Raw genomic sequence first — 22625 nt, forward strand, 5'->3', positions numbered from 1 at the left:
TAGTGACTTGGATTAGATTATTAGATTTCTACTTTCACTCGAGATTTCATATCACACAACATTATATAAAAAAAATTTATTTGTATGTTATATATATATATATATATATTATTGAACAATTTGATTAAATTTTAGTTTGATTTATATATATATATATATATATATATTATGAGTTTAATTTTGAGTTTTAAGTTTTATCTCAATACTTTTCTATATTTTTTTTTATTGTACTGAATATCTTTTTTATATATTATATATATTAAAAATATTAGATAATTTATATGTTTTAAAATTTACATAATTATTTTTTAGATTTAGAAGTTTTTAACTGTAATTGATACGGACGAAAATTTGCTATTACTGATTTTTTAATAAAAAATTGCTAAATAACTCATTATTATTATTATTATTATTAGGGAGAATCACTGTAAAATACCTGTACAATTGATTTTTCTCCAAATAAATTCTATACTTTTAAATTATTGGCAAAAAATACCTACCGTCAAATAATCGCCACATAGACAAACGGAAATCCTACGTGGCGGCGAAATTCTCAACCTCTCTCCTAATCATCGCGCCATGTCATCGGCACGTCAGAAATTAAATAAAAAAATAAAAAATAAATAATTAATAAATTAATTAATAATAATAATTAATTAATTAAATAAAAATCATAAAATAAATAATAAATATATATATACACATACACATATATATATACATATATGCATATATATATATACATATATAAATATATACATACACATATATACATATATATATACATATAAACACACACACACATATATATATACCATATATAAACATATATATATACATACACATAAATATACATATATATAAATAATAAAAATATACATATACATACATATATAAACATACACATATATATATACACATATTTATATACATACATATAAATACACACATATATATATTAATACATATATATAAACATACATATATATACATATACATACATACATATACATTCGCATATATATACATTCGCATATATATACATATACATTATACATACACATATATATATATATACATATATACATATGCATACACACATATATATATATATATAGATATACATGCATATACAATACATACACACATATATATATACATATATATACAACACATACATATATATACAACACATACATATATATATATATATATATATAAATCTAAACTCGAACTAAGTCCGCCACGAACTCGATCCGACTCGCCCATTTTACACCCCTAATGATAATTTAAAAGTCTTGAGTTTGGTTCTATAGGAAAAAAAATAATATAATTAATTATGTGATTAAGTGATTAAGTAAAATTATTTATTGATAAATTCAAATGGATTAAGAACAATTTTTGTTGAGAAATTAAGCGGTATTATTCATTGATTGATTTAAACAGGTCATTACTAATAGTGGTTGAGTCTTATAAGCAATAATCCAAATAAACATATAAGCTCCCATGTGACAACCTCCATCCTCTGCGTTGCGGTGGTCAGTGACAGAGTATTTTTTTTTTTGGTTGAAGACAGAGTTCCCCTTTCGTACCATTAACTATTTGTTATTTCATTAATTTTTTACTATATATATAATTATTATGTAAGCTACCGATTTTTATATCCAATTTAAACTGATTTATATCTTTATAAACTATTTATATGAAAATGAAGATTTACTCGGTGCATATCCAAAAAATAATGGTTCTGGATTTCCACGTTATTAAAAAAAAATTGTTACCCTCCATTCACAATGTGCGGTTGATGCTTATTTTTGCTTTATGTATATCTTCAAATTCAAAATTATTTCGTCTTTGGACAATTGTGATTTGGACCGACTTATCAGGCTTCTGTTTAGTCGATGAATTTAGGATGAAAAATCCACGTGGAAAATGCTTTTTGACGCTTGGTTTCTAAATGGTGTAAAAAGAAATCAGAATATAAAACAGGATTCAACTGTAAAAATGCATTCAGTGAAATTCCGACACTAACTACTATTAATTTAGTAAATATGCGGCATGTAGACAAATATATTACACGAAGGGTGCATTCGGATATTATGATAAGTTATCCGAAAAATGATATCGAAAATATATGGTATCTGAATTTTTATTTTTGATTTCCGTCAAAATTTCTATTTTCTATTAAAAATTCCAAAATATAGATAAAATATCAAATAAAATGTGATCATTTTTTTAATTATTTAGATTATCCAATTGTAAAATTGTAAAATTTGAATTTAAATTCGACCTATACATAATCCCATTCATGAATTAGAATTCACTGTATATGCAAAAATAAGATAACTTTAAACACTCTAATTACAATATAGTGAATGGTTGTGATATTTGATATATGATATATAATTATCGCAGGAAATCGATACAAAGAGAATATAATAATCGAAAACGACGATGCTCTTATGACAACATTTATTTTTTATAGTAGTATTTAATGTAATAATTACTAATAAATGGATTTGGTGTTTTGTATCTAGAAAAGCCAATATTGTTCTTTAGATTTATTATTGCAATTATTTTACTTACAAAAGTAAAATATAATAATATCTATATTTTAAAAGATAAAATAAAATACGAAGAGAAGTTTAATTCTTTTCTTTGAGGAAAATCTTACAATTACAGTGGCCTCTCTGACCTCATGGTGTGATTGCATCAGTGAAATATGTCGGCTCATTCACATTATTAAATATATCCCAATTTTGAAGAAAAAAATATTTTTTTTTTGGAAAAAGCTGTCTCTGTGCTTTTGCAAACCTTTTGGTAGTTGTCTCGGTCTCTGATCATCCCTTTCCGACAACCCTGTTTGCCTCTCTCTCTCTCTCTCTCTCTCTCTCTCCAGTTGATCCTTGTGTCCAGATTTTGCTGCCACTCCATTTCATCGTTCTTGCGTTTTTTTTCTTGTTTTTTTTATTAACCCATTTTTCAGTTTCATTAGTTTTTTAATCTAATTCACTGAATCTTCTTCTGGGTTTGCACTGAAAAATAGGGGAAAAAAAGGATCGGCTTGGTTAATGTAATACAATTCCTGTTTGTCTTCTAGGTCTCTTGAGTTCTCAACTTCGTTTGGAAGTTCTGTCGGAAAGTGGAATCTTTTTTACCCTTCTGGGTTTATGATCTTTAATCTTCAGGAAGATTCTGTCTTGCGAAAAAGTAGTCTGATCTTTCGCAGATACACAAATTTTTCTATCTTTTTCTTTATTGGAGGTATCGGAACTGTGGTTGGAAGCAAAAGCAGAGAGAGAGAGACGGCTTCTCCATTTGTTTTTCAATTCTGCAGATTGGCAATTTCTTTCTGGGGAACTTAGAATGTGAAGAGGGAGCTGAAAAGTTGCTTCCTTTTTTTTTCATTCGTTGGGGAAGAAAAGTTTAGGGTTTTGATCAGATTTGGGGTTTGAGCAGAAGACGAATGAAGCTCTTGAGAGAAGAGCTTAGCTTTTCTTAGGGCTTGAAATCATACGAAAAGATCTCAGATTCGGATTGTTAGATGTTTCCCCCTAGAGATTTAGGGTTCAAACAGCATCAATCATGAAAGCCCCTTCATCAAATGGGGTCTCTCCGAATCCAGGAGGAGGTTTGTGTTTCTTCTTGCCCATTCTTTATATCCTTTTTTTTATGATGTTACCACTTTCGATTAAGGTTTTATGTTAAAATTCATTGTCTTTCCCCTTGTCTGCTTCATCTCATGTCCAAATATAGCTGTATAAGTGAATCTGAGACAATGTTTCATCTGAATTGCTCCTTGTTGGATGAGTATTGGCCGTAGAGTATGCTAAAGTAGAGCATTGTCCGATTCTAGCAAACGTGTGTATGTAAGGGCTTGGACCGAAATCTGATGGTTCTGTGTTGAAAGATTTCACGAGTTGTAAGGATTGTGAGATCGAATTCCCCTTTTTCCAATTGGTTCTGAGAGCAGGGGAGAGGAAAGCTATAAATTCGGAACTATGGCATGCTTGTGCCGGTCCGCTCATTTCGGTGCCTCCAGCCGGAAGTCTGGTCGTCTACTTCCCTCAAGGTCACAGTGAACAAGTAAGACAGTTGTGTCATTAACCGCCGCTGAAAACACGGTTTCTTGATGGAAATTCTCCTAATCCGATCTTTCCCAGGTTGCAGCTTCAATGCAGAAGCAGACCGATTTCATACCGAGCTACCCGAATCTTCCTTCAAAGCTCATCTGCATGCTCCATAGTGTTACACTTCATGTATGATTTCCCCTTCAATCTTGAATTTTTTTTCTTACAACGTAGTTAATGGTTGGGAATGGAATCATGCAAGTGTTGGGTCTGATAATTTCGGTTTAGGAGCTGAAACTTGTTATGTTTGGATGTGTTTTTTCAAACCAGGCTGATCCCGAGACAGATGAAGTCTACGCTCAAATGACCCTCCAGCCCGTAAACAAAGTAGGTTTTCTAGTTGATGGTGTTTCTTTTCTCGGGGGAATAATCGAGCGAGCATTTTGTTTGACAGTATGACAAGGACGCGTTGTTTGCCTCTGAGTTGGGTCTTAAGCAAAACAGGCAACCTTCTGAATTTTTCTGCAAAACCCTGACGGCAAGCGACACGAGCACTCATGGTGGATTCTCTGTTCCTCGTCGAGCAGCGGAGAAAATTTTTCCTCCTTTGGTATTGTTATACAATTTATATTCATTAGTAGTATGTTTTTGTGATATTTATGGTCTCTATTCTCGTATATTCAATCGTTTGTTTTCTCTATTCTTTAGGATTTCTCGATGCAACCGCCTGCTCAGGAGCTCGTTGCTAAAGATATTCATGAGAGTTCGTGGACTTTCAGACATATTTATCGAGGTATTTCCCGTGTTTAGAAATTCTCATGTTACATGTCTTTTTTAGATCCCCGGTTTCTTAGTTTTCGATTTTTCGATGTCTACAGGTCAACCAAAAAGGCATCTGCTAACTACAGGCTGGAGCGTGTTCGTTAGCACGAAAAGGCTCTTCGCTGGTGATTCTGTTCTCTTTATAAGGTATTGATTAAGTTCAATGGCTCGGCCAAGCAAATCTGCGTTCTTTTCGATCTTTTCTGTCTTCGGGATGCTCAACTCCGTTCCGTTTTAACATAGAGATGGAAAATCGCAACTTCTCCTGGGTATAAGGCATGCAAATAGACAACAGCCCGCTCTTTCTTCATCCGTTATTTCAAGTGACAGTATGCATATCGGGATTCTTGCCGCTGCAGCTCACGCTGCCACTAATAACAGTCCGTTCACAATATTTTATAATCCGAGGTTGTTTCTACATACCTTTTTTTGCGTTATTTTAGCAAATCTTTAGTATGGAAATCACTGATAACGGGCTTTTGCAGGGCTGCACCAACCGAATTTGTGGTTCCCTTAGCTAAGTATACAAAGGCAATGTATTCTCAGGTATCGTTAGGTATGCGGTTTAGGATGATGTTTGAGACCGAAGAATGTGGGGTTCGAAGGTATATGGGTACGATTACTGGTGTTAGTGACTTGGATCCCCTAAGATGGAAAAACTCGCAATGGCGTAATCTTCAGGTAAATTTCGACGAACTTATGATGTTTATTTCCTTTCGAGGGTTATAAACGAAATACATGAATTTTGAAACTCCCTGAAAAATACACCAAATAGTCAAATACCGTCAATTTCCTATTAGTACGGCGATGTTTTTTGACTATTGGTGTATTGTTTTTGGAGTTTCATATTTTTTTATAACATTTAAAAAGTTGGTGTATTTATATGGAGTTTTCCCTTTCGATTACGTGGTATGTATTTGCACTATTCATTTTGTTTTCGCTTACCGTTTCTTGTACTCGAACTAGGTTGGATGGGATGAATCAGCTGCTGGTGACCGGCCCAGTCGAGTCTCGGTCTGGGATATCGAACCAGTCTTAACGCCTTTTTACATATGCCCGCCTCCGTTTTTCAGACCCAAGTTTCCAGGACAGCACGGGATGCCAGGTAGTCTTTTTGATGTCTTTCCCTGGACAGGATCTCGGCTGATCGTTTCTTATGTCCTCGAAAACATCCTCTGCGTCTGCTTCAGTTCTAGTTTCTCTTTGTTTGATTACTGATTGCTGGAAAGGTGTTAACTTTGCAGAGGATGAGAGTGACATAGAGACTGCTTTGAAGAGGGCAATGCCATGGCTCGGGGATAGTTTCGACATGAAGGACTCGTCGAGTTCGAGTTTTCCCGGGCTGAGTTTAGTTCAATGGATGAACATGCAGCAAAATGGGCAGTTACCCGTTGCACAGTCGGGGATCTTCCCATCCATGCTCTCGACTACTTCTACTACTCTCCACAACAATCTCGGCACCGACGATCCTTCCAAGTTTCTGAACTTTCAGGCTCCAGGGCTCTCCTCGTCGAATCTTCAGTTCAACAAACCAAACTCCCAAACCCATATCTCCCACCAGTTGCCGCAGCCACCCACTACACTGTCCCAACAACAGCAGCTGCAACAGCTGTTGCAGACTTCTCTGAACCAACAACAGCAACTGCAACTGCAACAACAGCAGCAACACCAACCTCTACAACCACGGCCACAGCAGCAACAGCTACAACCACAGCCACAACAACAACAGCAACAGCAGCAGCTGCAGCTTCCACAGCAGCAAGCTCAGGCACAAGCATCTGGGCAGCAGCAGCAGCATTTGCAGACGAATATGGTTTCGGCTGCAATAACGAGCAATATGATCACGCCAAACCTTGTTGTCAATCAGAGCTTTCAACAGCAGCAGTCTCAGCAGCTTCAGCAAACACATCATCGGCCTTTTGCAGCTAGCAGTAGCCAACAGCTGAGTCAGAGTAGTGTAAACGGAACCAGCAAGACTTCATCTAACTTGACTTCCATGCCGCAAGACTCGCAGTTTCAACGGCAGGTAGAACAGCAGCCTTCGGGACTGTTACATGGTCACAGTCAGCAGCCGTTACCGCAGAGCCTATCACAGAAAGCTCACCAGTCTCAGGTTCAACAGATTCTCCAACAAGGCCTCCTCGACCAACCTCAGCTACAGTTTCAGTTGCTGCAAAAACTTCAGCAGCAGCAACAGCTGCTTTCGCAGGGAAGCTCGCTCTTACAGTCTCAGTTATTGCATCAGCAGTTGCAAAATCAGCAACAGCAACAGCTTCCTCTTTCTCAGGGTCAGCAAATTTCATCCTGTAACAACAGCTTATCGACATCAACTCTTCTGCAACCTCCACAGATCCCGGTGAGCCAGCCCCGGGAAAAGCAAAAGACGGTTGAAGGGGTCGTCAAAGCTTATTCGGGTATTACCGACGGTGAACCGCCTTCCTGTTCAACGTCGCCTTCAGCTAATAATTGTCATGACTCTTCATCCAACTTGCTGAATCGAAGCCAGAGCGGGCCACCTGTCTTGGTCCCTGATGCAGTGGCCGATGCCTCGGGTAATCTTGTTCAGGAGCTTTACAGCAAGCCTGATATCCGGTTTAAGCAAGAATTTCCAAGTTCCCGAGGTTCCGACCTGCAGAAAATCAAGGGTGAAGCATCTGCATCTGGAAAAACATCGTACTGTCTGGATGGTGGTAACATACAGCAAAATCTCTCGGCCCCCACCTTTTGCCTCGATGGTGACGCCGCCCCATCATATCCAAGAAACTGTATACTTTCCGGAGCTAATGTTGATAGCTTTGTACCTGACGCAGTACTTTCCAGGGGATATGATTCCCAGAAAGATCTTCAGAACTTGCTTTCGAGTTATGGAGGAACAACAAATGACATCGGTACAGAGATGTCAACTTCTGCCGTGAGGACTCAATCGTTCGGGGTTCCAAATGTGCCAGCAATATCGAATGATGTAGTTGTCAATGATCCCAGAGTTTTGGGTGGCGGGTTGTGGGCGAACCAAACTCAGCGAATGCGAACTTATACCAAGGTCAGTAGTTTCATTTCATAGGCCAGATAGCCAAGGACCAGTTTTGTGTCTGAAGTGGTCATTCCCAGGGGTGGGTTCGGGTTTTAGCCCCCACCATTAGACGTTTCGTCTTCTCGTTCCGAACACGATCGTCTTCTACTGCTTTGTTTGACATCGTCTTGAATCAATACAGGTGCAAAAACGTGGATCGGTAGGAAGATCCATAGATGTAAACAGGTACAGAGGTTACGACGAACTCAGGCACGATCTCGCTCGCATGTTCGGAATCGTAGGGCAGTTGGAAGATCCACAAACATCCGACTGGAAACTTGTCTATGTCGATCATGAAAACGACATCCTACTCGTGGGCGATGATCCATGGGAGTAAGTAACACTTACCCGATTCGTTTTTTCACAGATTCAGACAGAATCTTCGGTTTCCGTAACTCGGGTTCCCCCATATGCGATTGCAGAGAGTTTGTAAACTGCGTTCAAAGCATAAAGATCCTTTCTTTCACCGAAGTTCAACAGATGAGCCTCGACGAGAGCTTCGTGGGTTTACCCGTAACCGATCAAGCTTGCAGCGGTGGCGGCGGTGACGAGGGAAACGGTTGGAGAGGAAATTACGACGATAACTCGGCTGCCGCCTCGTTCAATCAGTAGAAGCTGAAGATTCTCACGGCACGGCACCTGATTCTTTCTTTCCCAGTTTGTAACGTGGAACTGCTTCTCGTTGAAGACAGTTCCCCTGCTACAACGGTACGAGGTTTTACACGGTAAATCTTCTGTTTTATAACATTGAAGTGTACGAGAAACTTTGTTTTTGAATGTAATTACTCCGATTATAGATGATTCTCAATTAGCAAAAGCTCGTCTATGCTAGTATGCTACCGTCACTATGGGTCCGGGCTCCGGTTCGTCTGCCAAACCGGAGCTGAAAACCGGTTATTAGATGTTGGGATTTGTTGGAAATACCAAAGTACCATTCGCTGGCACACACCAAGGGCATTGGGCAATGGTGGAAACAAAGCACCTAAACATCACACTAACAGTGAAACAACATTTCCAAACTCAAGTCTCTGCATTTCATAAGAACTCAGGCCGCCGTTACATGAAAAAATTTTCCATATTTTTTTTGGAAACAAAAACAGAAGGCATTTTATTCGCCAAATGGTCTAAGCACATAGGAACACTAAGAGAGAACAGCCATCACATCCGACGCTCTAAGAGCAATGTAGTCTGAACCATCTTTCCCTTTGAAGTCGTTACCAGCGTACTTAGAGTAAAGAACAGTACTTCCCGAGGTTATCGACAGTGCCTTTCGGTTACCTTCCTCATCTAGAGCTCCCGGCCCGACCGCTATCACCTGTATCAATATGAAATGTATGTTACAAGTGTTTACATTTATGCATGAACCGGCGAGAAAGAGATCAATGGGAAAGGAAGGATCATGTTTTCGTTAAAACCCTAACCGTGCCAATGGAAGGCTTCTCTTTGGTAGTCTCGGTTAGTAACAACCCTCCGGCTGTTTTCTCCTCGGCCTCAGCAACCTGAAAACATGAATTTCCGATTCAGCTTTCCTCCATTGTTGATGTTAAATGGTATTTTTCAGTGAAGGGTAGCAACCAAAACCTTGATAAAGACACGATCATTCAAAGGCTTGAGATCTTTGATATCGTCAGTTTCAAGAATGCCCACAATGTCATCTTCTTTAAGGATTAGATGCTTTGAATCGTTGAATTCCACCTCAGTTCCTGCATACTTTGAGTAGACAACTTGTGCGCCCGTCTACCCTCAGACAAGAACACATTTATTTTGTATGATGATGCTGAAGAAAATGAGTGCAAGAAGATGATGGGCTTGAAAGGGTAGTGAAACTGAACCTTAATAGAGATGTCGACTTTTGTTTTCCCCACCGTCCTTCCCTCTCCGAGGGCAACCACTTCACCGCCCTGAGGTTTCGATTGAGCGGTGGATGGAAGTAAGATTCCTCCCTCGGTCTTTTCCTCTGCTTCTTTGATCTTAATCAAAACCCTATCCCCCAACGGCTTAATAAAAGTGAACTGCAAATTTTTCATACGAAAACAAAGCCCGAATGAACAAGAGAGATCTAGTACCGAGACAACAACCAACCCATTTTTGACAGAGAATAGCAGGCTAGCTAGCTATACACTAACATAATGACATGGGCCAAATTGAACTGAATTCACTGTATCACAGTATGCATTGCAGGTGAGATGGAATCATTAGAAAATTGGCCACAGCCTGAAGACCACTAGTGAATGCATTCAATGGCATTCAGTGAACCATACAGTTTAGAAAACGAACATTCAGTCCACACCATCGCTCCAATGTATATTCATACAAGTCGATGTCACATACATGACAGGGAAGCTGAGAAATGGGTGTCACCTTAGGAGCAACAACCGCAGCAGCTTTGACGACCAAACCACGAAACTGGTTCTGTCTAAGACTTCCTAGTTTCGCTGTTCCAAGAGAGGACAGCTTGACGCTTGAGGGTCTCAGACCTTCGAACGAGGCAAAGCTCCTCGCGGCCACTGAAGATGCTGTTAACTGGGTCGCCGCCATTTCTGCAACCCCAAGAAAACACGGTAAAACCCCTAAATATTATCTGCTCTAGATTGCAGGAGCTTGGAGAAACAAAATCCTTCATAAAACTCAGCTCGAACCCAATCACCATCGAAGAAACCAGATTTTACTTCAGTTTCATTTCGCTTTATTCAACTTTGGGTTAAAATCGCTGATGGGGCACTGCAACTTTAACGAGAATTTCGAAGCAAAGATGAGAAAATCATACCTTAAGATAAAGAGAAACGGATTGTCGTCGATGGATAAGAATGCTGGAGATCTCCAGAAAGATAAAACCCTAAAAATTGCACACTCAAGCTGCAGAACGGGCACGAAAATGAGACCCCTTATAATATCCGGTTGCAGGAAGTGTTCTAGAACTCTCTTGTGTCTTGTCCGGTTGTCCCCGTTCACTCCAATCGGGTCGGGTGGGGGTAGGGCAACCCGTTAATTACGGTTATTTTGGTTTTAAAAAATTATCACCATTCTCTCTTTTTATTCGGTTTATTTTGGCCTTATTTGATTTTTATAGAGTGAGATTTTTATTTTTTATTTTTTATTACTTTTCGATATTTGGTTATTAATTAAATTGACCATATGTTTAATGGTCTAAAACCTAACCAAAACCTAGTTACTGGATTGTTTATTTGATTAAAACTATTTTAGAGAATTTGCCTAGAATAATAAATAAATAGATTTCTTTTTTTGATAAAAAAGTAAATAGATTTCGATTCGGTTAATTTTATTTTGAATTGGTTAAATAAATCCGATCCAAAATCTAACCAGCATTGTGTGTAATTTTGTCATGGGTTCACTCGAATTATACGATGTAATTATGGATATTGGAAGGAGAAAATTTTATTAATAACGATGTTTTTATTACATCTAAAAAACCTCCCTAATTTATTACAAATCTCAAAAAAGAAAATACCTAGAGATTATCATAACCCAAAACCTAGCAGACGACTTCAACGGCAAGGCTCTTCGCCAAATCGCCGCAATCTGCAGCTCCAAACACCGTGGAAGAGGCTTCGAGTTTACACGTCATCTTTCCCACACACTCCGTTGAAGCAACAGCCTCAGCATCCTCAGCTCCATCGCACATCCCTTTGGCGAAAGATCCACACTTACCGGTTGGATTACCGAAACTAACGAATTTAACGGCTGAGATTGGTTTCCCGTTGCATGAAAGCTCCACCACTTTGTTCTCCTCAGCCCTGGCGCATGCAGAACCCACACCTATCGTCTTGAAGCTCGCCATACTCGGATCTCCTCCCATTTCTTCCAGCAGTGTCAGTGTGTTACTGCTGTTTCCGTTCAAGAAATCTCGTGGAACGTGGTATCTGATGAAAAAGGGTTTCAAGAATAGGGTTTGATTCTTTTCGATCAAGAAATTTGAAAAAAGATAGGTTTTTTTTTGGTATAAAATCTTACAGTCTTTGAGTTGGTTCTCCGCATTTGAATGCGCATTTGTTGCTGTCGTACGGTCCACGGTAATCGCATTCTTCACTGCAGCCATCGTTATCAGCGTCGAAGCTCGGCCAGTAGCGTCCAATGCTTCTACCATTGATCCATGCTTCACCCTTTCCAAGACCATTTAGGTCCACTACCACAGGAGAGTTCCCAGAAGGAGTGTCGAATGGTGTCTGCATATAAGATGTGTGTTTGGAACGTGTTTCCTTGTCTGTAATTGAAACATTGATTAGGGTTTTGTATAGTTTCTTCTTTACCTTGTACCACGTGAGCATTCTGAATGTAGGAAACTGTTGGGTCGACCATTTGAGGTTACTTGCTGAATCTGGACTGAAAACTTTGTTCTCGATTCCGTTTAATCCGATCTTGTATTCCCATTGATGCCCGGAAAGATCCTTCTCGATTCTCTCGTCGCCTTTGTACCCAACTATCGAAACAGGACCGTTGATGCCTGCAGCATTCTTCTCAAAGAATGCTCCGTAGTTCTGAAAACACACTTTCCTCTGTCAGATAAATACTTTTGAATAGGTTATGAAGATGATCATGAACCCTAACTAGGATATATGAAGCTTTTCACTAACATGGAACCCGACGGTGACGCTGAGGAGCGCTATACGGTTAGTCCCATGGACGAGTTTGACGCTTTTCTCGAAATCGTAATCGTATTTTCCATCTTTCACGAAGTGGGTACCTGAAAAAGTTTCGTATAATTTGAGACATATCCTTCAATATGCCTTCATCAAGAAAGATATATGTGTAATGATCTTTAAACATTTAAAGAGGACACTACTCACCAACGTGTTCTCCATTGACGTATGCATGGAGAACATGGGCGTTGCTGTGTACACGAAGACTCATGTTGTGGCTCCAAATCGGATCGCTCTTGTCAAGATGAACCCTATTCCATATCAAAACGTTACAAAACCCGATTAATATAAGACAACATTTCATTCATATAAAAAACTATAGAGTAAAACTTCTGGTCATTACCTGGTCATGTACCAAAGATAGTCACTAGCATCATTCGCAACGGCTTTTTGATCGAACAGACCGCTTGCAACAACGTCTCCTTTGCCTTTAAGGATCGTGTCCTCCGCCATCTCGGGCCTCCAACTCCACTGGATTCCACTAACGTGCGCGTCTTCCGCAACCATAACCGATTCTTGAGTGCTCACCTGCAAATTCCAAGATTCAGAAGCTATAAATCTCCATTCTGTATCGGTGATCAACGAGTTTTTTTTTTTTTAAAGATTATTTATTCACCTTGGCGGTATTGTAAACCTCCTTCTTGCAGTCGGGAAGAACACTGACTGACCAAGCCGGGACGTTGTACTGATTCCCTTGGAAGCTTACTACGGCATCGACCGTCGTGTTAGCATTGCTTATAAAGCAGCTGGATCCTTCGCTCGTGGCGTACGTTGTCACCTTTTGAAACGTTTATGCACACAAACGACTATAATAATAACAACGACATCGTACATCATGTTAATTAACAGAGTAGATAAAAGTCCAGCGTGCTTACAGTAACAGAGTTCCCCATATCGATGTCGGATATGTTTCCATAAGTGAGGGACCTCTCCATGGATTTCAACACATTGTGGAGTTCCTTCAAGTGTCCCCATTTCGGCTGGTTCAAGTTACCTTACAAAATCCAAAAAAAAAAAAATCCAAAAACATTCAGAACCATATATATATATATATATAAGGGAAGAAAATGAGTGAATTACTCACCGAATTCATCGAGAGGAGCGTGGTAATCGTATGAAGTGGTGATGTATGGACCTCCTGCTGTTCTTCCAAAGTTGGTACCACCGTGATACTGAAAACCCGAATTCATCAAAAACGTTACACACTATCTTTACATAAGCCACGAGGACGATCATATGTATGCCAAAATCTTAATTAAATCATACCATGTAATAGTTCTGAAATGTTCCGCCGGTTTGGAAGAACCGGGCAACGGCAAAAGAAAGATCTTCTGCTGTTCTGAAAGGGTGTTTCCCTCCCCAGTTCTTGAACCAACCGGTCCAGTTTTCGGTCCACATCTTAGGGTTACTCGGGTTTGTCGGTTTGTAGTCGTGGCAGTAGAAGCCATTGCACGTTTCGATCTGAACAAGAGTTTAACCATCGATCAGTCCGAGAAACAAAAAGTTTTCAAGGATCTGAGTTTAGGGGTTTCGTAGTGTCGGAAACGTACCATTGGCTCGGGAGCATCAGTTTCTTGGCACATAATCCACGGAACGCCGATATCGAGAGAATCGGCCATGTTAGAGCACCAGTCGATATAGGCCTTACCAGCCGCTCCGTACGACTGGATCACGTTTCCATACTCGTTCTCAATCTGAAAACACAGAAAAAATAAGTGTTAATTTCAAAAACCTGGAATATGAATTGATATGAACAAAGTATATGAGTGTGTGTGTATATATATATACTTGAGCAAGAATGATTGGACCGCCTTGAACTGCAAAGAGCTTCTCACGCTTCATCATATCGACTATCAAAGTGGTGAAGTTTTGCATTTCGTTCTGTGAAAAATTACATTAAAAAATACTACAAAGTTAGAATCTGAGCGTATTTATTCAATGAGAATATACATAAAAAAAAAACATTTATTTACCATGAAATCAGTGTTGGTGGTTCTGAATTCCACGTTAGGCATGTTGTGCAGCCACACGGGGAACCCTCTAGATCAACAAGAAGGAATCCAAAGCATTAACGAAGATAGAACCAACACAAATTAAATGTGTACATGCACATATATATAAACGAATGGATATAATAATGTATGAAAACCGAACCCGTAATTCCATTCTGCGCAAACGTATGGCCCGATCCGAAGAACGGCGTATAGACCAGCGTCTTGTACCGTCTTGACGAAACGAACAAGATCGAGATTGTCCGAGAAATCATACTGCCTACGAGCCGGTTCATGAGCATTCCAGAAAACGTACGTCTCGATGGCGTCTAGACCGCCATCTTTCGCCTTGTTTATCAAATCGGGCCACATCTACAAATGCCAAAAACGTTAATAAAGTTGCATGAACATGCATATATATATATATATATGTGTGTGTGCGTGTTATAATATATAGTTACATCGACGGTGCTTCGTGGGTAATGAATAGAGCCGGAGATGAGAATTCTGCGTTGACCATCAATGGTGATTGCCCGTTCGTCATGAGAGACGATGGTTGAAGAAGAAAGAGATGCAGAGAACACGACAATTAAGAAGAACAAGAACAAGGGAGATCTGAAGTGTTTCATTTTGCTTTTGGTCACTTGAGAGAACACAAGTGATTTCGGATATGGTGAGGGTTTTGGATATGTCTTGTATTTATAGGCCAATTAATTGATATATTTATTCTAAAAAAATCTTTTAAAATCCGTCGTTTAACTAAACCATCTAAAATGACTGAACAGAAGATCTTTTTAAAATTGTCAGTTAAAAAATAAATCTCAACTTCTCAATATATTAATTAATTTTGTTGATTAATGGATAATTTTTGGATTTGTATTATATAATACAATAATAATATATATGATAATTATATTCCATGTTAAACCCTAAAATTTATAAATACAATAAAAATAAAATTAATTTTCAAAATGGGTTTAATTTGACTCACACTAAAATGGGAATATTTTTTTTTAATAAGAAATTGTCTGATTGATTTTTTTATTTAAATTTAACGAGTAGGGTTTCATATGATTTTTATATCAACATAAATAAACAAACTGTTTGTTTAGATATTTACGATTATGTGTTGATTACTTACTTAGTCAATGGATAACTTTAATATTATCCAAGTCTTTTTTTTTACAAATCTAACTCTAAATTTGAAATAAATATTAAAAAAGTATTATAATATAACACATAACATAAAAAAATAAAACTTGTTTTTTTAACAGAATAACATATTTGGTGATTTTTATAATAGAGAAATTCGTAATAAAATTATAGTTTATCCATTAAAAAGGGCCAACTATTATTATTATTATTATTATTATTATTATTATTATTATTATTATTATTATTATTATTATTGGTGAAAAAATATGAATTTAAACAGCATTTTTATTTTAATTGACAAATTAAGTGGTTACAAACTCATAATTTAAAATTTTTTATTTTTTTAATTTTTAGTTTAAATTTAATTTAAATTTTAGTTAATTATAGATTTTATTTTAAAATCGTTATTCATTTAACAGCATTAGTTTTGTGTAGAAATTTAGAAAAAAATTACAAATTGGTGTATTCTCTAGAAAATAAAATAATACATGCATTTATGAAATTTAAACAAATTCATGTATTTATTAGAATTTTCTCTAACAATAATATGAAGAAAAAAAAACTTCGATTCTAAATATAAAGAATATGTATAGTTATTTAAAAAATGAGTACAAAAAATGTGTGATTAATTGGAGCCTTTTATATTATACTGCGGGGGTCATGGAGCCAGTCCCAACCACGACTTGCCCTCCCTCGGCCTCGACGCAGCCGCTGCCGCTGAAGATCCACCGGAGGTGTGGTACGGTCCATTGTCGACACGCCTTTACATAAAAAAGTTACTAATATTTAAAAAATAATCATAAAACACAGAGTGTTGAGATGTTCATATGAGTTTATGTAATTTAAAAATTTTAGAGTATCTAAAGTATCTGATTTATTTGGATGTTAAATTCAGAAGTTCGATTTCTTATTTGTTGATTTTTGATATCTGAATCTTGGATATTTCAAAAGTATACGGTGTCGAAATCTAAATTTCGTATAAACAATTAAAGATAATTTTGTAAAATTTCAATAAATATATAAATAGTATTTTGTAACGATATTGATACTGATAGGGTGGAATCGGTTTCTCGGAATCAAACCGTACCGAATAAAAAATCTCAATATTTTTTTCGAATTGTACTATTCAAAATTCTCGAACGATGTGTTTTTTATAGAACCGAATTTTATAGAACCTAACCGAACTTTATAAAATTTCCGAAAAATCGATTTTTTTTAAATAAAATATTTTTTTTTAATAAAAACCGAAATCGGACCGTGCGGGAACCGGAACTCAACCGAACCAAATAATATACGGTTCTAATTTGATATAAATTTTAGAATACCGAATAAATTGTTCTTGAACCAAACCGCTAAAATTTCGAAATGTCGAGACGCCCACCCTAATATCTGATACTTGTGGTGGATATGTGAGTATAACATGCATTGAATATATAAAGCACAGGGAGAGGTGAGGGTACCACCTGTCATGCCTCTTCTCCAAGAATCGGCGAAGCGACCTTCTCCTTGCGATGGGTAGCCCTGTTGTATTGTGGAAGGAAGGCATGTCAAACGCTGTCTTTTTTTTCACGAAGCCGTCAAGAAAATTCAATGGAAAGGGAGTTTTGGATAACGATACCGCCCGACGTCTGAGCCATGGAAGCTGCAACATCATGGCTGAGATTGTCCAGCAAGCTCGGAAAATCGATTTGATTAGTTGCGACCGAGCTACTCCCTGTTTCGCTTCGCGGTTGTGATTGCCCGTTCGTCATGAGAGACGATGGTTGAAGAAGAAAGAGATGCAGAGAACACGACAATTAAGAAGAACAAGAACAAGGGAGATCTGAAGTGTTTCATTTTGCTTTTGGTCACTTGAGAGAACACAAGTGATGGGAACTCCCTTTCTGCTTTGCCAAGAATATGATCTCTTCGGCTTTCTCGGCCGAAACCTCGTCGAAGACGAACACCTTCCCGTCGTAAACCACTGTGATTTGAGCCCCATTCACGCTGAAAAATGGTTAGGACACATGCCAAATGTGATCAGCTTTCCCTATGCAATTTAACCTAAATCATTGAAATCATGGCACTGTAATGTCCTGATGAGTTTATAAGGTTTTACAGAACAACAAAGCAAACAAATCATCATCATCATCATCATCATCATTCATGTAATGATGTAAGTATGATATGGAACATGAGCTGGATCAAGCTTTTAGTCATGAGACCAATTTGGTTCAAGGACAAGGAATACAAAACTTGTGACACAAGAAACAAACAGTACAACAATGGCAAAAACAAACACGGGGAGATTTTGTCGGAGAGAAACGAAACGAAACGAAACGAAACGTACCCAATAAGGGATTTGGTCTGATGGGCAATGGGTTGCCGAGGAAACAGATCCATTGTTCTTGTTGCATGCGTCAACGACGACGACGACGGTGGAGAAGAAGAGCCTGCAAAATATGCAGTGTTCATCATATCGAAATGTCTCTTCCCCATAAATTTTGATACGGAATCTGCAAAGAATCTTACCCCAAACCACATAAAAAGCTGTAAAGATCTGTGTTATTTCATTTTAAAAAAAAATAAAAATAATGGGTGGTAGCTTAGTTTTGTGATCCTAAAAGTTCGACAAAGCGGTTTGTTCCGTAGACAATTTCTCTGCGATTTAAATGGCGGGAAAATAAAATGGAAAAAAAATTAACATGAAAAAGAAATTTAAAAAAATCTGAAGTAAAGCTCATGGAAATGTGGATTCCGGGAAACTCAAAGTATGTAAAAAAATTTTACATTGATCGAAAATTTACAATTTGAAGATCCCAAAACCGGTATCAGTTTTAGAAATACCGACAGCGAGAGCCGTAATTTCTATCTGAAATTCTTTGGGACGATGATTTTCCCGGTAGAAATTCTGGAAAAAGAGATAAACCCACGACGCGGGACCAGATGCTTAGGGTTCGTGACGTGGAGGCGAACCTAACGCGACATTGATCGAGTTCTAACTTGAGCCCAAACCAGATTCGCCATTATAGAGAAAGAAAAGTAGAGAGAGAAGGTACAAAAACTTACCAGTGGAGAGAGGAGAGAGAGAGAGAGGACGGAAGCATGATGACAATGATGACACACAATGTAAATATGAATTGAAAACTACGGTCCAAAAGTTGAATGGTATAGATAGAAATATTAATTTATAAGAAAATCGAAAATGATTGTCTAAGTAATAAGGCCAAACCGAATGATGAACCTAAGTATATATTAGGAAAAATGCCAAAAAAAAAACTCTATTCTCTTTAAACCGTCGACAAAAAAATTATATATTTTTTATTATAAAAAAATTATATAGTTATACTTTTTCACCAAAATATATATATTCTTTCCAAGACAAAAAACCCTATATTTTTTTATACCCAAATAAACCCTACATTTATACACGAAATATATATATTTTTTAGAAATTCTATCAAATACGTCCCTAAACGCAAATGCCAAAAAAATATGATAAAAAACATGTCTGAACCTAACCCAACCGATATATACCGAACCGATTAAAATAGCATATCATATTAGATATGAATATTTCAAATCCGAAATAACCAAATTCGAAATAACTGAATCAAACTCGATTGATATATACCCGAACCGAATCAAACCGATTAAAATAATATACCAGATTGGATATCAATATTTCAAATTCGAGTGAATCCAATATCATTATATTTAATTTTTCTAATTAAATTTAGAATATATTGGATATTAATTGATAATATATAGATAGGTAAAAAGTTATATTCGATTACGGTTAATTCTAGTTCGGTTTATTCGTTTTACATTTATTTCAGGTTCAGTTATTTCGGGTATGGTTATTTCGGATTTAAAATATTCATTCCAATTTGGTATATTATTTTAATCGATTCAATTCAATTTGGGTATATATCGGTTGAGTTAGGTTCAGACCGATTTTTGACCACGTTTTTTTTGTGTTTGCGTTTAGGGGCTTATTTTCTAATTTATAAAATATAAGTATATTTCGATGAATAAATATAAGTATAGAGTTTTTTGGTAATAAAAAAAAGTATAGGATTTTTTGTCGATATCTAAAGGCTACAGAATTTTTTTGGCGATTTCTCTATATATTAAATTAAATATGTATCGTACGGTATCAGGAAGTAGTGCTTGATAAACGTCAACAAAAGAAAATGTTTTAAACTAGAAATTGGTTGGCTTGCTTCAAAATATGGATAAGGTATTTATTTTTTTATAATATTTTATTGAGAAAATTTGTATTAGTGTGCAAAAAAAGATCTTTACAAAGTATACTTTTATTTATCAATCTTTGTATTGTATAATTTTTTAAATTTAAAATGACATGCATACTCTTGGTAGTACAACAAAAGTGACAAAAACACCATATAACCCAAATGGGAGGGAAAAATAAAAAAATGGAGGAAAAAATGGAGGAAAAACTTTACAAAGATACCAAAAAATTACTGCATTCAAATTAGTATCACATGTCGCATGCCTTGTAAGTATTGTTCCCTTTAATTAAATAAAACTACTACTCACCTGCGGAGAAGAATGCGACAACAATAATTAGTATCGCATGTCTTAGATAGTTCTTAAGATTTGTACTTTTTAACGCAGGTCCTGGTTTAAAACTTGCAGAACAACAAGCAAATCCAGAACATGGCCGATGCAGGTCCTGTACCATGAAGATGACCTGTTTTGAAGAGAAATCGGGACGTGCAGTAGGAGGATATGATGTGCGGAACGTGAAAACGCCTTCTTAGATCCATTTTGGCTTTGGTTAGAATGAACAGATCTTCAAAAAGGGTCAAAAGTGGTTACAGACGAGATCACAACCTGCAATAGGCAAGTACTACATACGAAGAGATCAGAGTACCTGCTTAACAACCTGCGCATGTGTGGATTAGAGAAAACAAACAAGGTACGCGAAATTGGAAAAAGTCGGTCTCCTAATACCTCTTCCGGGTAAAGTACGAGAAAGCGCTGAAAGAAGCAAACGATGTTCTCCGAACAAAAATGAAGTAACTAGGGTGGTGGAAGCACCGCAGAGTTGTGGTGTTTCACATCAGACAAAGAGTGCAAAATACAAACCGCAGGTTTTATTGCAGGTAACCTGGGAAGGGTGCAGGCCGATGCAGGTCCTGTACCATGAGGAGATTTCGTGTAGAGATATCGTGTGAACCTCCACTCCATTAAATAAATAACGAAGTGACGTGCCCCTTCAGATGTAGGACCTAATTAATAATATATTTATTTAATGTCAAACCGTTAACAACGTGCCCCTTCAGACGTACTTCTATAAATATGCAGTTTTTTTGTTCACTTTGCGTAATGTTGTAATGGTTTTCATAAATACTCTTGAAGACAAGTTGTTGTTGGCCGCAGTTCAAATTTACTAGGATAGGTTGGTCGTTCTGTCAACGATTCAAAATATATTGTGAAGTGGTACGTTGTGCAGGGCATTAATCTTACATGCTGCTAGTCTTGCAGGACGCATCGTTCCTTTCTAAATGTGCACATTCTTTTATATCACTTTACATAACGTTGTGAAGTTTTAAATAAATACTCTTAAATACAACGGCTAACATTTATTGACGGAAACCTACAAGTCTTTGTCTCAAAACCTGCGAGTCATGAAGATGATGCCATTTTTTCTATATAAATCAGCAAGTCGTATATAACCTGCCATAAAACCTGCCTTAAAACCTTTAGCTATGATAAAGTGAATCGTAAAATAGTAGTATTGAACCGTCGGGCTCTCACGATTTTTGCCCATGACCTCTACCTCTTCTACCTCCTCCTCCTCGACCTCTAACGATTCCACTCTTCGAATTGATAGACATCAAAGTATGTCTGGTGGAATGGAAGTCTCATCCTTTTCATTCATTGACAAGTTCTCGTTCATCTTCTTCATCAATAAGTCCATTATAGCTTCAGTTTCAAAGGTGAATCGTACTTACCTGTTGCGATCATAACGACAATAATCAATTTCTTCATATATTCACCTTGGCCTTCAATCGTTTTCTACAAGTTGGTTTCAGTCTCAGCCAATTTTCGACCCAGAAACTGAATCTTCCCCTTCATTTGTCTTCTTCTTCTTCTTCTTCTTCTTCTTCTTCTTCTTCTTCTTCTTCTTCTTCTTCTTCTTCTTCTTCTTCTTCTTCTTCTTCTCGGTTACTGTTCTTTTCCCTTTATTAGTTTTCCTCCTTTTTATCCCACTTACGAGGTAAAGCAGGTGGTTTCCTCTTGTTTTGCTTATGCATCATTGGTACTTCAACTCGAAATTTCACGTCATCCTCGACTACGTTACTGTTCTTTTCCCTTTATTAGTTTTCCTCCTTTTTATCCCACTTACGAGGTAAAGCAGGTGGTTTCCTCTTGTTTTGCTTATGCATCATTGGTACTTCAACTCGAAATTTCACGTCATCCTCGACTACATCCTTCCATTTCACAGATTTTGCATCATCGATCAAATGAACGATCCAACTGTCAACCACCTCATTAAAATTATTATTGATATCCAAACCATTAAGCAAAGATGTTTCACCATTTTCTGGGACCAAAATGCTTGCAATATCCTGAAAAAAGAAATTGCTCAAATTTATTTCGAATTTAAAACTCCTATATTTTTGGGGCAAAGATCCTTTGCAAAACCTTTTTTTTTGGCACTAACGCAAATTTCCTCTACTTTTTCAATATCACTAACACTTTACGACATTCAACATAAAAAAATTTGTGTCATGCTGATATTTTTTAATCCTTGTTTGATACCATATTTTGTTTTCGGGATGAAACATGTCTTACACATCCAAGGACATGTTTCTTTCACATTACCTTTAGACATCACTACATTATA

At 37.1% G+C, this 22625-nt stretch overlaps 3 protein-coding genes and 1 long non-coding RNA gene across 6 annotated transcripts; 1 reads left to right on the forward strand and 3 right to left on the reverse strand.

Annotated features, from left to right (window-relative positions):
• The first annotated feature begins 2791 nt into the window (after positions 1-2791).
• On the forward strand, positions 2792-8763 carry LOC104815075 (auxin response factor 7-like). 2 transcript variants are annotated; one of them, XM_010543382.2, is made up of 13 exons: positions 2792-3631; positions 3974-4086; positions 4164-4259; positions 4401-4457; positions 4525-4680; positions 4779-4863; positions 4949-5039; positions 5136-5300; positions 5378-5573; positions 5859-5997; positions 6137-7932; positions 8105-8295; positions 8385-8763. In XM_010543382.2, exons 1-13 carry the CDS (start codon positions 3586-3588, stop codon positions 8572-8574), a joined length of 3321 nt encoding a protein of 1106 aa, XP_010541684.1. In that variant the 5' UTR covers positions 2792-3585; the 3' UTR covers positions 8575-8763. The 2 variants fall into 2 exon arrangements, with proteins under 2 accessions (XP_010541684.1, XP_010541685.1); XM_010543383.2 differs by lacking the exon at positions 2792-3631 and having other exon boundaries at positions 4004-4086; positions 4171-4259.
• Positions 8764-8957: 194 nt separating this feature from the next.
• LOC104815076 (20 kDa chaperonin, chloroplastic-like) lies at positions 8958-10858 on the reverse strand. 2 transcript variants are annotated; one of them, XM_010543384.2, is made up of 6 exons: positions 10730-10858; positions 10294-10502; positions 9795-9974; positions 9544-9699; positions 9384-9461; positions 8958-9277 (listed from the first exon to the last, which is right to left on the reverse strand). In XM_010543384.2, exons 2-6 carry the CDS (start codon positions 10498-10500, stop codon positions 9104-9106), a joined length of 795 nt encoding a protein of 264 aa, XP_010541686.1. In that variant the 5' UTR covers positions 10501-10502; positions 10730-10858; the 3' UTR covers positions 8958-9103. The 2 variants fall into 2 exon arrangements, with proteins under 2 accessions (XP_010541686.1, XP_010541687.1); XM_010543385.2 differs by having other exon boundaries at positions 10324-10502; positions 10730-10855.
• A 541-nt stretch (positions 10859-11399) lies between these two features.
• LOC104815078 (beta-galactosidase 7-like) lies at positions 11400-15266 on the reverse strand. Its single transcript, XM_010543387.1, has 15 exons — positions 15073-15266; positions 14775-14983; positions 14594-14660; positions 14409-14501; positions 14171-14314; positions 13887-14081; positions 13705-13792; positions 13496-13614; positions 13237-13398; positions 12964-13148; positions 12768-12871; positions 12555-12664; positions 12231-12458; positions 11935-12146; positions 11400-11843 (listed from the first exon to the last, which is right to left on the reverse strand). The coding sequence occupies exons 1-15, from the start codon at positions 15238-15240 to the stop codon at positions 11456-11458; spliced, it is 2472 nt and encodes an 823-aa protein (XP_010541689.1). The 5' UTR covers positions 15241-15266; the 3' UTR covers positions 11400-11455.
• Positions 15267-16342: 1076 nt separating this feature from the next.
• LOC104815077 lies at positions 16343-17498 on the reverse strand. Its single transcript, XR_772042.2, has 3 exons — positions 17385-17498; positions 17230-17287; positions 16343-16527 (listed from the first exon to the last, which is right to left on the reverse strand). It is a non-coding gene; the product is annotated as an uncharacterized LOC104815077 (long non-coding RNA).
• Between the last annotated feature and the right edge of the window lie 5127 nt (positions 17499-22625).

The sequence above is a fragment of the Tarenaya hassleriana genome, unplaced genomic scaffold (assembly GCF_000463585.1).
Source record: "Tarenaya hassleriana unplaced genomic scaffold, ASM46358v1 Cleome22, whole genome shotgun sequence".
NCBI classification, from domain to species: Eukaryota; Viridiplantae; Streptophyta; class Magnoliopsida; order Brassicales; family Cleomaceae; genus Tarenaya; species Tarenaya hassleriana.

Coding starts and splice junctions, on each gene's coding strand:
- LOC104815075 (XM_010543382.2), top strand. CDS start 3,586: ATGAAAGCCCCTTCATCAAATGGGGTCTCTCCGAATCCAGGAGGAG. Junction 5,040..5,135: donor GATTCTGTTCTCTTTATAAG/GTATTGATTAAG, acceptor GTTTTAACATAG/AGATGGAAAATCGCAACTTC. Junction 7,933..8,104: donor GAATGCGAACTTATACCAAG/GTCAGTAGTTTC, acceptor GAATCAATACAG/GTGCAAAAACGTGGATCGGT.
- LOC104815076 (XM_010543384.2), bottom strand. CDS start 10,500: ATGGCGGCGACCCAGTTAACAGCATCTTCAGTGGCCGCGAGGAGCTTT. Junction 9,975..10,293: donor TTTCTCAGCTTCCCTGTCAT/GTATGTGACATC, acceptor AAAAATTTGCAG/TTCACTTTTATTAAGCCGTT. Junction 9,700..9,794: donor AAGTCGACATCTCTATTAAG/GTTCAGTTTCAC, acceptor GTCTGAGGGTAG/ACGGGCGCACAAGTTGTCTA.
- LOC104815078 (XM_010543387.1), bottom strand. CDS start 15,240: ATGAAACACTTCAGATCTCCCTTGTTCTTGTTCTTCTTAATTGTCGTG. Junction 14,315..14,408: donor GTCCAATCATTCTTGCTCAA/GTATATATATAT, acceptor CTGTGTTTTCAG/ATTGAGAACGAGTATGGAAA. Junction 11,844..11,934: donor GGAGAACCAACTCAAAGACT/GTAAGATTTTAT, acceptor CTTTTTCATCAG/ATACCACGTTCCACGAGATT.